Source organism: Apteryx mantelli, chromosome 6 (assembly GCF_036417845.1).
Source record: "Apteryx mantelli isolate bAptMan1 chromosome 6, bAptMan1.hap1, whole genome shotgun sequence".
Classification (NCBI taxonomy): domain Eukaryota; kingdom Metazoa; phylum Chordata; class Aves; order Apterygiformes; family Apterygidae; genus Apteryx; species Apteryx mantelli.
Window position 1 is genome coordinate 26,883,022 of NC_089983.1, and position 16,455 is coordinate 26,899,476.

The 16,455-nt window shown below is 36.4% G+C and overlaps 1 protein-coding gene across 1 annotated transcript in view; it reads right to left on the bottom strand.

Moving 5' to 3' along the window:
- Positions 1 to 16,455, bottom strand: part of LOC106499304 (rap guanine nucleotide exchange factor 4-like) — a 60,848-nt gene that overhangs the window by 16,582 nt on the left and 27,811 nt on the right. Inside the window, exon 4 of the mRNA XM_067298523.1 lies at positions 16,157 to 16,303. Coding sequence (XP_067154624.1) covers positions 16,157 to 16,303 — 147 coding nt within the window. The remainder of the gene's footprint in view (positions 1 to 16,156; positions 16,304 to 16,455) is intronic.

The following is a 16,455-nucleotide window of genomic DNA, read 5'->3' on the forward strand; positions in this document are numbered from 1 at the left end:
ATTTTGTGATATTTACTGTATTTCTTTCACTTTCTGTGTGGAAAAAAACTTTCATAAATTTCTGGTTCCTAGACCTACCCTATAATCTCAATCCATAGGGCCTGGACAAGGCAGTTTCCTCACAGAGAAGTGTGTTGCAAAAGGTGAAGGCAATCAAGCACTGGTAAAACACTAAAAGCCCAAAGAAAAGATGGACCTGGTAATAAAAAGTTACTGAAAAATGAGCTAAGGCAGCACCTTATGGTTGCTTAACATTATTGCATTTTGTAAATCAAAGTCACTGTGAGAACATAAATGAGTATTCATCAAGAGGCCCAGAACAAGCATTAGGTTTGCCAGCTAGACAGAGAAACAAGAGCTACTTGTTTCAGCCATGTCACAGGGATGAGCACAACATTTATAATCAAGCTTCTGACAAGTATATTCCCCTTTAGGAGTTGAAAACACAATGAAGTTGTTTAGTAAACTTTCAACTGAATATTTACAGAAATTCTGCACAGAAGGAGACAGAATTCAAAATAAATTTTTGTGACTGAAGGTACTACTACTGAGTATTCCTAGAAATAATTTCTACTAGTCACTGAAATCAAGTTTGAATGTTGCAGCTTCTCCAAGGTATACTGTATAATTATATTTCTGCTATATCTTCCTGACTTTGAATAGCTCCCTATGTGCAGCAGCCAGACAATTTTTAACTGGAGAATAAAAATCTGTCATGAAGCAAAACAGGATAGCTGGAGATGAGTTTGAGTCCTTCCTCCCTGTGCTTTCTTGCAACGCGGGCACAAGTGGATATTCCATGAACACCAGAACACATCTGCCACATGGGGATGCAAATACTTCATCATGTTAGAGGGCAACCAATGGTATTCACTGTGACAAGAGGCCACTCGGTATTTATATGTTTTATTTATTTATTTAATGCTGTACATATTGATAGGGGGCAAATGTGGCAGAGAAATAATCATGATATGAGATCACTGTGATGGCAGTGCCAATAAAAAGCTTAATTCACTTTAATTTGAAAGTTAGCAGATGTGCCAAAAAATAACGGAATGGAAGCTGCACCCGTTTACCCTGAGGTGAATTTTTTCCTGGGACAATTAGGAATAACTCGGCAGAGGAACAAAGTCTCTGTGGAAAAGAAGGCAATGAAGAGCAGAAAAGAATTAGTATTAGACATTCTTGTCAATGGCTTTTTCTAATACACTTTTCCTTCTTTCATCTGAGAGTGAACTTCACAATTGATTCTGTATACCTTTACAATGCCAGAAGAGTGCTAATTTCCATTATTTTTCATCCAAGTCACATGGATGGCACAATTTATAACACTACACTAATGGCACTTTAGTTCAGACAAGGCTGTATCCGGCCCCAGGTACTAAGGCACCATACGATTCATATAAAAACAAAAACACTTGGAGAATACTTCTCATGAATGAATCAGTAAACATTATTGTACTTAAATCACAGAGCCCTCACTTATGTTAATGGCAACAATTCTTTAAAGTAAAACAAAACAATCTAACCAAAGTTGGAGGCTTTTTATGTGAGCTCCTGTTATTTTTTTCTTTTAAGCACTAAGTTAATGGAAGAAAGGAATGCGGTAGTTGTAACATACTTGGATATCAGTAGGATATTTAACAATATCATGATAGTTCATCTAAAAATAACTGAGAATGACTTGGGAATAAGCACGGTCATGTAAATTAAAAATTGGCTACATGACTGCAAGCAAAAGGTAATAAAACATGGCAATGTGTAAAAAGAAGTTGCCTGAAGAAGTACCAAAGGGCTGGGTTTTGATCATTTTTTTCATTTGTAAGTTCAAAGGGAGAATAAAAAACATGATAACATCACACAATGAAAACACAGGAGAAGGAGGAGATAGGAACATCAGTCAAAACATAAAAATGATACATACGTCTCCAGGGAATTAGAAATGCTGAGAAAAAAATAAAAATCAGCTGGGAAAAATTCAAGGGAGACATCATCTGAAGTAGAGATAGCGAGTGAGTGAAGCCTGGGAAGCAATAATGCTGAAATGAGTTGGAGTACACAGCATACCTTCCACTGCCATCAGTTCTATCTTTGCACACAAATAGATGCTTATATAGATGCAACTACAGCAACAGCCTTCCTTAATACAATAGCAAAATGTTGTTATCTCAAAAATTACCAAATTGTGGCATATAACACTGATAGGAAACAGCAGATCGGGTATGTTCCAGACAGAGATGAAAGATAGGCGGATACAATTCTGTGTTCTAAACTGAGAGCTCAGAAAGAAGCAGTCTCCTATGCTTCCAGCATGGCCAAACTTGGAAACTCTGTGTTGACTTCTGTAAGACAGATTTGCTTAAAGATAATTACAATGACAAATTGATGTGAGTTAGAGTAATAAAATTCATCAAGAGCTCAGAAAACTATTTTTTCATGAAAATTAAGAAAACAATTTTTAAGCGATGACAAAACAGACATGACAACTGTGTGCAAGTATATGATGGATATAAATACTGAGGACAGAGAAATCATCTGAGGAGCATGAAAGCAGTCCAGACAAGAACTAAAGAATGAACCCTGAAACCAAAGTTTGGAGGGGAAAATCAGAATAAATTTGTTAGCAGCATGTGATGCATTTGGCTGTGGAGTGTTTCTCCTAATGCCGCACCCATCCACAAGCCATTCAGCAAGGATACTTAAAACTTGAATAGACAAAATATTAGAAAGTATATAATATGGAACAACACCTCCCTGGAAGGGAGATGGAGGGTGTATAGAATGACAGAAATAGCAAATGTTTACCTTCTCCAGTAATTTCATATGAATTAAAGATCTGGTTAAATCAAGATGTTATTCTAGTTCCAAAAGAAGGGACAGAACCAATCCTACTCTTGAAGGCTGACAAGGAGGAAGCATGACACATTTTTATTTATCCGGTTCTCTCATTACATCATCACACTCCATGTTTACAATCTGTAAATGGTTCATCAAGGGCTTCTCCAAGCTCCTCTGAAATACCAGATACTGGTCACAGCAGAAATCAGAACACCTAGCACGTGGAGCCTTTTGCCACAGACATGGCAAATTCTACTCTCCAGCACTGCAATGAAATCAGTGGAAGTGGACAGCTTGGGGGTAAGAATATCATGCTTTTCTACATACTGTCAAGAGTAAATACAACTTGATGGGACTCCACCATCTTTTTTTAAGACTCCAAATATATAATCTATGCTGCTGCTCTCTTACCATGCACAGCAAGTGACCGAATAAGAATAGCTGCCCCACTTCTCCTGTGGAGCAGTTTGTGATTAATGCCTAGTGCAAATAGATGAACACTGATGCAGCAGTAAAAATGCCAAAAAATAGGTCCTACTACAGAAATTTCAAAATGCAGCACATTAATGACCGATAATGCAGCAGATGTTTAATTTTCAAATTATAAGCAGAACTAGTAACACAAAAAGATTTTTTCTCTATAGTATCAAAAACCTCCATATATGTTTGTATTTATTTTCATTGTGCTGAGCAATCTGATTTTGGGGAGTGTCACATGCCTGGCACTTCTTACAGGAAATTCTACCCTTGTACAAAGAAAGACATTCAAAAGTGTTCACTTAAAAAGAACATATCTAATATAAAGATAGCATTCATTATTTCTTTAACAGCTTTCCAAAAAAAAAGTTGCTCTTTCCTTATGTAAAAAGGACATTTTTAGCAAATTAATAATTTTCATTTGTGCATGTGTGACAGCATTATCAGATAATGAAGATACACATACATAGACTGAACTGAAGCAAACAAAGTTTTAGCAATAAAGGTATACTTAAAAGGAAAAAAAACAACAAATGTTAATTGGCAAGGACAGAAGAAATATAAGCTAAAGCTTTGTATTAGCTGGGCATGGGGAACAAAAAATAGTCAATCATCAACAACCATCTGTTTCATTCTAGATATTTGATATTACTTGTGCATATAGATAATATCATGAAGCGTGAGCTTTGCCATTGTTCTATAACCAGGAGGGAAGTGGGCAGTTACAAAGTACCTCTCCATCGAGAGAGGGCTACTTGCAACAGAGTAGAAATGCAAGGGTTGTTTTTTGTGGGTCTGTTTTCTCATATATTAAACAACACACTTGCAGACTAGTAGTAGTACACATTATTTTATTAAAGAATGAAGGAAAATGTAACTCATGGGCTGCTTTTGGATATCACAACCATGCATCACATTTTTTTCCAGACTGATTAAATGAATTCTCATCCAAAGACATTGTCCAGTTGATGGATACCAGGAAAGGTAATTCACCTAACATTCTGCAGTGATACTTGGATTAACAGTATGGATACGCATGTAAAAAATCAGCTCCTTACAGAATTCTCATGGCAGTAAGATCTGTATTCCTACCATTGCTAGGGTTTGGAGTATTTCCAGGATTTCCTGTGCCTCCCAACTTTAAAGAATGAAATTCAACTTGAGAGCATAGAGTTAACAACAATTCAGTCAAAGTATCAGTACTTGTGGGCTGACTGGCAGCATGCACCATTTTCTGAAGTCACACCAAATCATTCCTCAGAAAGGTTAAAAGGCTGAAAAACCCTCATTCTCTTATTAAGACATGGAAGTCTGTCCCTTAGAAAAAAATGACACTAAGTACATTTTGTGTATGTGATCAAATGGAATTAACACCCTCTATAAAACAACTCCATATAGGAAATACATGTAAACACACCAGACAGAAATATCCTGCAAAGATCAGAGTTTCAATGAGAACTTCCCCTGTCATCTCAAAGTATATAATCTTTAAGCCATACCACAGCAACAGCACAGGTGAATGCTCCAGCTATTATGTGCTCAGATTGAAGCGCAGCTCTTCTTTGAAAAGGCATTATGTAAAATGGTACCAATGGTACCTTCTGAATAATCAGATATACTCCATCAGTGTATTCAGCCATATCTGCTTAATTGTCTACCCCTTTACTATATTTTACTCTTATTAACTCTGCAGAGCCAGTGTACTAAGTAGTACTAAGTGATGGCACAAATCTCAACTTCAGTGGTGCAAGAATTATTTTGTAACTGCCTGGCAGCTCCTGGTTACCTAACAGGCTCTAAATGCCACTGATTAAATCTGAGGAGAAATGCCTGAAAAACTCTGAAACAGAGATCAACAAAACTGGCATTAAATGCTAGCAGGATCAAGAGTGACAAATGCAGAAACAGAAACCACATTCATAAATCTATGGAAGAGAAGCATACCAGAAACTGTCACAGAAATGATGGCAGAGAGAAAAAAGGCCTTTGAAAATATGTTTCATGCTTTTAAAGAGGATACAGGCTGGAAGGGTATTGGCAGAAAGAATGAAGAGAGAAAATAAGCCTGTACTGAGCTTTTAATCTTCCCTTAATTGTACTGAGAGTCTCCAGCATTATCCCCAGAGAGAATTAAGCATAAAAGCCTAAGTAACTCAAACAAGTTCCCTTATAACTCAGTTCTTTCAGAACAGAGCCTTTCAGAGGAGCTCAGTTTTCCAAAAGGAGGTCATACAAAAATCGCATTGTATGGCATGTTTTTATGATAAAACAAAATGATGATATCCCACCTAAATATTTCCACTAACCTGTACTCAGGAATGTCTAAATAAGGTTTTGGGGAAATGAATAGAACAAAGCTTGTCTAACATATTTTGGAAAACGAAGTGGTTAATACTCCAAGAAAATGGTTTAGATTGATAGCCAGAAAAGATATTTTTCCAAGGTCAGAAGAGAGGTGGAGTGCAAAATTAAACAGAAATTGCTGAGGTCAGAGGTTAAAATGTAACCAAACTGAATTTATATCAATAAGTACTAAACACAGGATTGCATGGTTTAATTTTAAACGCTGATTACATATCACCCTCAAGCAAACATTATATGAGCCTGGCTTAGAGCTAAGTACTGCATATCAAAGGACCACAGAATTTTATCATTGTAATTTAAAATGAACAAAGGTAATGTTAGTTTAGATGTTTAGCATGTAAACTTTTATTTGTGGGTTTCAGTTTTTAACTTCAGTATTTAAAGTTTAATTGAGAAGTTATATTATGCAGAGTTCAGAGAAAATGCACCCAAACGGTATTATCTAATCACGGATGAGATGGAGGATAAAGAAAAATGAGCCTTCAGCATCACAACAGCCTGATGGTATGACTCCACACATTCTAGTAAAACCCTGCCTCGGACAACTGCCTGAGACAGAAATATTAGATGCGTACATGAATTCTGTGAACATTCACTTCATCAGAGTACAAAAGTACAGGAAGTACGTGCCTTAGAAGGTCATCATATCATATGCTATTCTTGAGTGTTTGTGGCATAAACAACCTTTCATCAAAAGTAAAAAATTTCCCTATGAACAGGTTGCTCCATAAAACCCCCTGAGATCATGTAAAAGGGCCTGCTGGCTCCTCGAGGCAAGTTTCAGGCCTGGTATTTCCTCATTCCCAGTGAACAGATTTCTAGGAATTTTGTAGCTCACAGAGCTAATGGGATTACAGCAACACCCATTAACCCCGAGAACCGTAAGTGCCACAGCTCCACTGCTCAGACTGAAACAAGGACTGATGCAAGAACAGACACATGGATTTTTTTATTTTTTATTTTTAAATCTCTTTCCCTCCTTGACATCTGGGACCAGCCATAACCAGCACAGATGACAGGCTGGGTCCTCTAATTCTCATCATTCTCTGCCCCTGGGGAGATATTCCATGTTCACTTCTTAGTCTTTTATATCTTCATTCTTAAGTGTAACTCTAGTTTGTAAGACTTTAACAAAATTTACCCGAGTACAACTATTGGGTTGACCAATTCGTTAAGCACTCCTGAACTAATCATTTGAGTGATTCCAGCCTCACGTTCTCATGTCACACCAGCTATGTAAGTGGATAAAAACTGTCACAGAAGGATAAGAGGGTAAAGAGGATTTAAACTTAGTGCCAACAGCCTGTGCTGCATATTATATATGGAAAAGGAAGCAATTAGTAACTACCTGGGCTGAAATCCCATAATGCTTATTGACTTCAATAAGGTAGGGTTTCACCATGGATGAAAAGAGGTGAGGAACCAGTCTAAGGTAAAGGGCAAATGTTGGACCTTACAGCTCTGATTATGGCCAGGAAAAGAAAAAGCACCTACCAGAACTGTTCTGTCTAAGGCAAGCAACAGGCACTATCTTTTTGAGCTTATTTATTAATCCATGGACCTAAGAATTTGATTTTGTCTGCTTTTTAGGTTTCTGGGGGGGGTTGTTTGTTTTTTTTGAGTTTTAAGGTGTTGAGTGCTCACTTGAGGGAGTGCCTCCTTAAGAAAGGAGAAATTCACATCATGCTAAGTAGGTTTCACAGGTTATATTGCTCTTTCCAGATGAAAGTGAACACTTTCACAATATTTTTACAATTCTTTTTTTTAAATAAACCAGACTGTTAGGAAAAAAAAGAAAGAATAAAATATTACCCAACGCAATAGCCTTGCTTTCAGTGTGTGTTAATCTGCAAAAGATCTTCCATTGCCTCAGATATTATCGTCAAAGATCTCTTTTTTTTTTTTTAATGCCAGCAGGTTTAAGCTAATGGATTTTTAAAATGTCAGTGTTAAAACATATCCATTGATCTAATAAATGGTATCACATTATTTGCCTTACCCATTCTATAGTATAAACAGAAAGCATCTTTTCCAGTGTAGCATTCAAAATGCATTCGAGTAACACACAACTATACCCATCGCTGTAAAGTAACATGAACAACAAAAACTCATGGCTAAATGGAAGCTAAGGGATAACTATTTTTCTCAAGGAACTGAATAGTCTCAGGATAGATAACAAATTAATCTTTTTTTTGTGAGAAAGAAAAATGAGGAATTATGGGGGGTGTGGGAGAAGGAGAGAGAAGGAGAAAGGAAAAAAAGGTAAAAAAAACAAACAAAAAAACCATGGACTGAGATAGTAACACTGACCAGAAGATCAGAAAGGGACAATCCCCAAAATAACCTCATCCACACAGATCCTTAAGGTTGAGGGAAGGAAGGACAGGACAATCTGTGTCAAATCCAGAAGTTCAGAAGTATAAACAAAGCCATATGCAGCTGATTATTTGTTGTCCACTCTAAGGCAAAAAAAGACCCTGCAAAGACCCTGCAAATGCAGTTTAAACCAAATTTTTCTGTCTGATATTTTACCTAATAAAAAGGAACTAATGAAAGTCCAGAACTTTCTTCCCTGAAATAGGATTTTTAGGCTTCCAGATGTGTTTTGCAAAATGTTTTTTCCATTTAGCATATCATGCTTAGAGATACCACATTTAATAATACAATCTGCTGAGGATGAAAAGTACTTTCTTAGCTAATAAAAATGCTGGTTACAGAAAATGCAACTTTGGCAGTACAGCTTCCAAGAAAAATATCAGCCTTAAAAACATCTGCAGAGTTTAAATGTATACATTTGTCAGATGTTGTTCTGTAATTAAGGTATTTTCAGAATTAATCAAAATAATTTCCTTGAAAATCAGGGAAATCCATACTTTCCAACTTTACCTCTAACCATAAGGTAAGAGAATGTCATTATTGGCTTTCTCATAACAGGGAAATTGATGTGCTTCCTGGATGTTTCTATTTGTTTTCGTTCAAGAACGAGCCTCAAAAAAGTCAAGTTTTCTACAATATATTTTAAGACTCTGAAAAGCTAATAAACACTTACAAGGACTGTAAATAGAAGCAATAATATCTGTTTGCTCAGTGTCTGGCATAATAGGATTCAATAGGGGCTTTAAGCTGATAGGCATCATTACTACAGTGACACAGAACTGCATCTAAGAGAAATGCCATGCTAGTTAGCGTTAAGAGAAATCACTTCAGTTCTACAAAGCCTTAGTCTTTCTCTACATGGTGACCAGTGACAGTCACAAAATGTTGCTGTTGAAATAGATATCAGATTAAATCACGCCTCTGAGGTGCAAACTGACTGTAGGGATGACATGCAGGAACAAGCATGAGGAACGTTCGTTGCAGAGAGGCATCAGGAAGGATCAGGCTTTTTCAGTCTTTCCTTTGCTTAAGAGGTGCCCCAAATGTCTGTATCTGCCACCTTCAACCAAGGATAACTACAAAGAAGTTATGTAGTATTTTCATGGAGTTGAAACTAACTGGATCCCTTTGTCTTTTGCATAAATTCTGCCTGATTGACCATATTCGATATCACATATAATGACACAGCAAATTATCTGAAACAGTAAATAATTATTGATTTTGAGCTTCTTAGTCATGATGCCATTATTTAGAAAAGAACACATCATAGCAAGGCTCTATAAAAACAACTGTACACTTCCATCAGCCTGGATCACACTAAGAGATAAAATGGGTTAGAGTGAAAAATGTAGCCAAATTCCTAAATATGTTTCTTCATTACCAATGACCAACAAGGTTACTTTAGGAAATACATTGTCGCAAAAAATATATTATAAAATCTGCAGCCACTTTTTTTTTTAATATGAAGTGATTAATACATCCAAATAAAAAGTAGTAGCCACTGCGTTGACATGCTGACAAACACTGCTTTTTTTGATGCAAGTTCTCAGTTTGCCTCCTGAGGCTGCAATGCCATCTCAGTTTGCCTCCTGAGGCTGCAATGCCATCCCATATTCATTTAGATCTGCTTTACCAGACAGAGCATCACTTCTTAAAATTAGAAATGTTTGACAAAACAAAAGAAAAAAAAATGTAAAAGCAGATACAAAGATGGTCAAAACCAATATAGCAGCAGCACTAAAGGCCAGGCTCTGCTCTCAGCTACCCCTGCGTATATCAAAGCAATTGCACCATATTCACTAGAAACATGCTCAGTTTGCACCAGCAGAACGGGGAGTGCAATCTGGCACTCTCTCGTAGCATAACAACAATTTTGGAATCTTTCCCCGTTACTTACATGCTTTACCAATATTAACACAAAAGGTATGAAGGTGGGATGTTAGTTACTTGCAAAGCTTTCCTTGTATTTTGCCAAATCAGTGTTTACTGTCATATTCTAAAGCAGGAGGGTGGAAAGGGGAAGAGGACTTTAAGTTCCTCCTCCTTCCATGTGTTACTCGGAGGCGGGGAGGGGGGCATCTCCTGCTTGCCAGTCATCACTTTGTTTTTCAGTGTCTCTCACACTAGCTCTGTTTCTTTGCATACAAATTTGAATTTGTCATCAGCTGAAGATTTCCAAACAGCACAAGGCAACAGATTTCACACACCTGGATCCTTCCGCACCTTCCTTCTGTGCTGTATTTTAGATCTTACAACACGGAATAGTTCTTCCTTATTCTGATAACGTGACTATTTGACAGGTTGGCAAACACAGAGCATCCCAGCTAGGTTCCAAAGGCAGGCTACAATAATTTGATCAATTTTACATTTCTCAAGTAAAACCACATTAGAGAGATGAATTATTAAGGCAGAGTTTGAGCAGCCAATGGAGAGTGACATTAAGCAGGTGAAGACAGCTTCCATGTTCCATGACCACAGTTTTATATTTTTGGGGGTCTCCAAGCACTTCACTATTTTAAAGTCGCATGATCATCCATCCCATAAAGCTAAATATTCTTCATTTTGTTAACTATAGTTTTATACCTCTACTAGGCTCACCTACAGGAGATAGCAAATCATAGCAAAGTCTTCTGCAACTGATTACTGACAGAGTTGTATACCATAAATCAACTTTACTGTTTAGATGGCTGGATCTGAACCCAGTTCATTGATTTCATTTCTCAGATCAAATTTACTCCTACTTAAATGAACTGGACAGAATTTCTGATATGCAATACTCATTAGTGAAAAGGTACAGTAGAAAGTGCTGGCACTTACATGAGATTCCTAGTACTCCTTACACATGTTGTAGTATTCAAAAAAAACCTCTCCAGCAATAACAGTACGTAACATACATTTTCCAATAGTCTGAGGAAAGGGAAATGCTGCCTCTCAGAAATGCTGCCTACTATGTTACATTCCAAAACACCTATAGGTAATTTAGTGATATACTTCTACTTTAATAAATAATGTATTTGCAGCATGGTCGAGTGGACAAAATAAAGGAAAATCCTTATATGTTCATTTTCATTCATATATTTTTAAAGTGCCTTTGTAATTCCTACTGCCATAATCATGACATATTTTGAGATACAGCATAAGTTTAGAAATACCTTAAAAAGACAAACTGATATAGGTGCACATGCTCCAAGACCTGTGGCCTTGATTCTGAGGAACAAAAGCCTTATCCAGAAGTCTCACTGAACCCTACTACAACATGCAAGTCAGCACACCATTTCATATGTATATTTCCTAAATAACATTCTATTGAAAGAATATGTAAAATTTCTTCTGTTTTGACAAACAATTTGTTTTTAAACTAGCTCAAAAACTAACATTTGTGTTGTTCAGAAAATAAAGATAGTAAGAAAGCAGCTTCTCTCAAAGTTATAATTTCAGAGCAGTGAAGGCTGTTTAGGGCTAGTGAATATCATCAGACAGGCGTAAGCAGGAAGCAAGTTATGCTGTTATTTATCAGACTACCACATGTGTAAGTGCTGCTGAATGTGAAAAGAAAGAATTAAAATATTCATTCTGACCTTGTAGGGTCCAAGTCTCCCTCTCTCCAAAGTTACTGCATACCAAAGTAATAGTTGTTCTTCACTTAGTCAAGATCAAATGTTTCTCAAGGCATGTTCAGAAACTTCTAACAATCTTATTCCACACAAAAGGAAACTGGTTATTTGTATGTTGTCCAAGGAAGGCTGAGTAATTCACTGTGGTAGGAAAAACCTCTAAAAATAAGTCACCTCTCAGCAGATTCACTCCCTTCCTGTCTGGATTGTAATCAGTTTGCAACTGCATGAAAGGACAAAGCTTGAGGATGAACTACTGAGAACTTCTGCAGTGATAACACTGCTCACATACATTCATTTCATTCCTACACTGCTTAAAAGAATCCAACTGTTTGGGTCCCTGGCTTGCTCCACTCCCTACAGGATATGCATGACCAGAGCTCCTGGTGTTTAGTCTCTGCTTTTATGTTTATTTTTGTATATATTTTCTTCTGTCCTTTGAAACAGTTTTTCAGGCACAGTAGCTAGCACCGCATTAACTTAGTGATGCTAAAGAAGGAAAGCAAGTTCATACGAGCACAAAGAATACCTTTTTCTACACGTTCATAAAGCACCATGGAAGTCTACAGCATTACAATAGCAATGAATAACTTTCCCCCACAGCTGTTAGTGCTGCTCAGAGATGAGGCCTAGGGACAATCAGGGCCCAAAGGCACAACACCAGTGATTCCCATAGCCGCCCGCAGCTGCTTCGTCAGGGAAGCATGCTCAGCCATGTGTGAACCTGATCAGAGTTCCCATCTTCTCCAACATGCTACAGCAGCTGTTGACAGCAAACAAGCCTCCAAGGAGGAGCAAGCTCAGAGGCGGAACAGACATTCCTGAACAAGGTGCTATTTAAACAGACAGGTATTAGAGAAAAGACTAGACCATTTTAACTGGCAATTGCTGTTATCAGGGCAATAACATTTGTTTTGACCAATATTCTCCGACTGTTAAAAATGGAAGTCACAGAAAATCTTTCTATATTTAAAGGGCGAATTGAATACACCCTTTGAGATGTGTATATTCCAGAAGGCAGCTTATTATGTTTTTGAAAAAGAATCTTATTTTTTCCTCAAAAGAGTATTTAAGATAGTATAAAATTGACTGAAGAGTTATAAAAAAGAAAAAAAATCTGAGCAGAAATAATAATTATTTCTTTTCAGGTATAGACCCAAGTGTAATGGTACTCAAAGTACAAAATAAATGTACTTTGCTGTATATTCCGTATTAAATGTGTCAGTAAGTCTCATCTGCTGGGGTATGTGAAACTTAATATCAATACAATTGCTCCTTATAGCAATACAGCTAATACAGAAAAACTTACTGTTCAGTCTAAACAAAATGCAAAGAAAGCTGTAAATTCATAATGTGAAGTTAAAGATTTTACAATTCTTTCAGAACCAACAAAAAATAAACTTGATAAATGTCTCTCTCTCTCAAATCCTAGATTTAGAATTTGTACTAAAAGTTCTATAAGCCGTATAAATGGAGATTTAGTTGTTTTTCAAAGTACTGCATATAGCTGTGATAAAAAAAAATTGTTGCAAACATGGACTTCAACAGTAGATTTCAATGTTAAATTTTTACTATAAAGGAAGTTAGTTTTCTTATCCTATTATTTCAGGTGAGCTGCACAAGAACTTAAAGTCAATATTGAATCCATTTATATGGTTCATCTTCCAAGTTTATGTTCACAACCTGAAAAACTAAAATAAAGTTTGCAGGATCAGAATTTCCATGCTTTCTTTTATTTCTACTGTCACAGTATGTCAAAAATCTGAAATCAGCTGAGTTTGTTTGTTCTTTCCCTCAATTAAAAGTAAGCTTTGTAGAACAAAAAAAGTATACTTAATCATATATAAAATGCACTTTCCTGCACTGTTGTTATTAATCATAAAAATCCTACTTGCATAAAAGCAGTAACCATTTTAAGATTCGCAACCCTGCAGTTACATTTATGTTGTCCTTAAACTACAGCAGTACATTATTTTGGAACTATTCAACATTTTCCTTATGGAGAAACTACTACTTTTATGGAATTAAATTCCCATTATCTGGAAAGTTGAAATTTGTATACACCAGATTTGGCATTAGTTTCCACTGTATCTGGGTATCTGTCTTGTAATGACACAAACATTGCTGCCTTCTCCTGTTTTTCCCTATGGTACCACTGACAGATCTCTGTGGTCCATTCTCAACTCTGTACAAGTTTTCATTAAAAACAAATAAAAAAGTTATCTGAATGGTACTTCACTGTATCAATATGCATTTGTCTGTATGGTCTTTGTCAAAGCAAGGATAGATGAATCAAGATAAGGCAGACTGAACACAGATCCCATAACATAGCAAAAAGTCTCCCTGAAGAAAAAAAAACTCCCTTATGAGATAATAAAAATATACTACTGCTATTACTAATATTTTTTGAGAATTGTCATAAATAAGTTTCCATCTCTTTGAACACTCTTTGTTTATCATAACTTACCTACAATTTATGTTGGCTTCGGGATAAGAAGATTGCAAGGAGACAAATATTGGCTTGAAAAAAAAATTAACAACTTCATTCTAGTGATGACAACCCAGCAAAAATATTTTTAAGGGAATAAATTTTGCATTCTTACTAAAAGCACAAAGATTGCCTCCCTGAAAGAAACCACAACAAAATTCACGAAAAAAGCTGATTGTGAAACTGCACAAAAAGCAAATAGGTACCACAAAGCTCAGCCGTGGTCTGTGACTGACACCTGCAGCATCTCCAATATGCTCTACTATAAAATTTCATCAAGTCTGAAGTACACAGGATGTGTGCTGAAGCTCTCTATGACAGCTCCCAGTACTTAATAGCATAGCCTTTTTTAACAGGATCTATCAAAAAAACTCAAAATCAACAATACTGTTATAAACAACACTGTATTAGTCATTAGAAAGGGCTTCACTCAGTTTTAAAACAATTTTAAATATATTTTAAGATCCAAAATCTTACAGAAGGGAATTTACATCCCCTCTCCCTTGATACTCCTGACAGGATATCAACAACTTCTGAATGTTTAGCAGGGAAGTCACACACATAGAAATGACCCTGCTCTTAATTAAAAGTGTATTTAAAACAAAGATTTTTACTTGAGAAACCTACAACTGGATTTATTCTCCTACACCACGAGCTTGTAAATCACTATCTACTTTACAAATTTCTGACCCTAGAAAATGTAGCATTTGTTAAAACAGACCAGAGCGCTGGCATATTTAATCTTGGAATGCCAGGGAGGAAAACCATAATGCTGCTCCTACAGAGGAAAACATAATGCAATATTTTTCTGCAGTTCATACTTGAATTGCTTCACATTTGCTACAAGACTTTATTAGTACTTTATATTAGCCATAGACATCACCAAAATCTGGTACAAATTATAGCTATGTAAGAATAAAATATGATACTATCAAAGCACTCAATGGCAGGCATGCTCCATTAGCAAGTTGGTCTTTCATCTTGGTCATCTTGCAAGATGAACTACGCTCAGGGCAACATATTTGCAGACAGGTGGTATTAGTGGTCTTCTCCCAGTCAGTGTAGCAAGTTGCAGGTTTGATTTTCTTTCCTGAAAGCCTTGCTTTACTAGTGCTTTAGGACGTAACACTGCTTTTCTCAGAAAACAGAAAATAAAAGCTTCCCTGTCTGTGCTTAGGAAAGAAGCTGAAATAAAGCGCTACAACCAATTCAAGTTTTTTTTAAATGTAGTTAGTGTCACCAGATCTTCAGCTTTAGGACATTGTCAGGTAGAACTGTCAGGTGGTGGGACACCTATATTTGTACAGTCTCCATTAAAAACAAGCTGGCAGTACAAGTTGACAATGGTGCAGATCAGGCCAGCATGATGCTTTCCAATTCCCAGAATGCTTTTTAGATCAAGTGTGACACTTACAAAAATGCAGACAGATTAAAGTCCAAAAACTTAGCACAGTAAGATGTTAATGAAACCTTTTCAGCATGGATACCAAAGCACACACAGATGACAGAATCAAGAATCTCAGCAGTGTTCTCCACAAAGAAAAGTTTCATGGGACTTTTTTTTTTTTTTTTTTTTTTTTTTTTTAAAGTGGCTCTTGATCCATCTTCCTATTCTAAAACTTTTCAGCTGGTGATGAGATAGGAGTAAAGGAGAGTAATTTAAAAGACCAGAGTATAGTAAGGACAGACTCTCCTTGTAAATGCAGGTAACAAAAGCAAGTTTGAGGCTGACAAAGCAATGTCTGCAGTATACTAATAAATCCCATCAGAAAAAAGCTTCATTTAAATTATTTAATTTTAGTAAGTAAGTAGAAAGCAAACAGTGTTAAATTAAAGTTAAAATGATTTTTAAAACAAACAGAGAAAGGTCTGTCCATTTTGTTTTACTGTAGAATATGTGTATGTGAAATTGCTTTAAGTTGGGAAAGGTGAAAAAACTGGAATGCCTGCAAGAAAGAAACATAGGAGTATGTAATCATAGAAAGAAATCTCAATTTACCTCCCAAAGCGCTTTAAAGTCCTTCTGCTCAATTCGAAGGAGCTCACTATATTCTCTAGTAACGATGGTAGCATGGCGAGGAGTATTATCCAGAATGGACTCTCCAAAAGCAGTTCCTATTCCCAGAGTGCATATTGTCACAGCATCCTTTGAATTAAAAATAAAGGGACACGAATTAAATATTTGGGGGGGGGGGGTTAAGAGTCTTTATGTCACATTTGTTCACAGCATTGCCTTAAGTTTCTTCAGCAATTTTCTAAATTAAAGAAAAAAACACACCCAAAATGATCTAACCATTA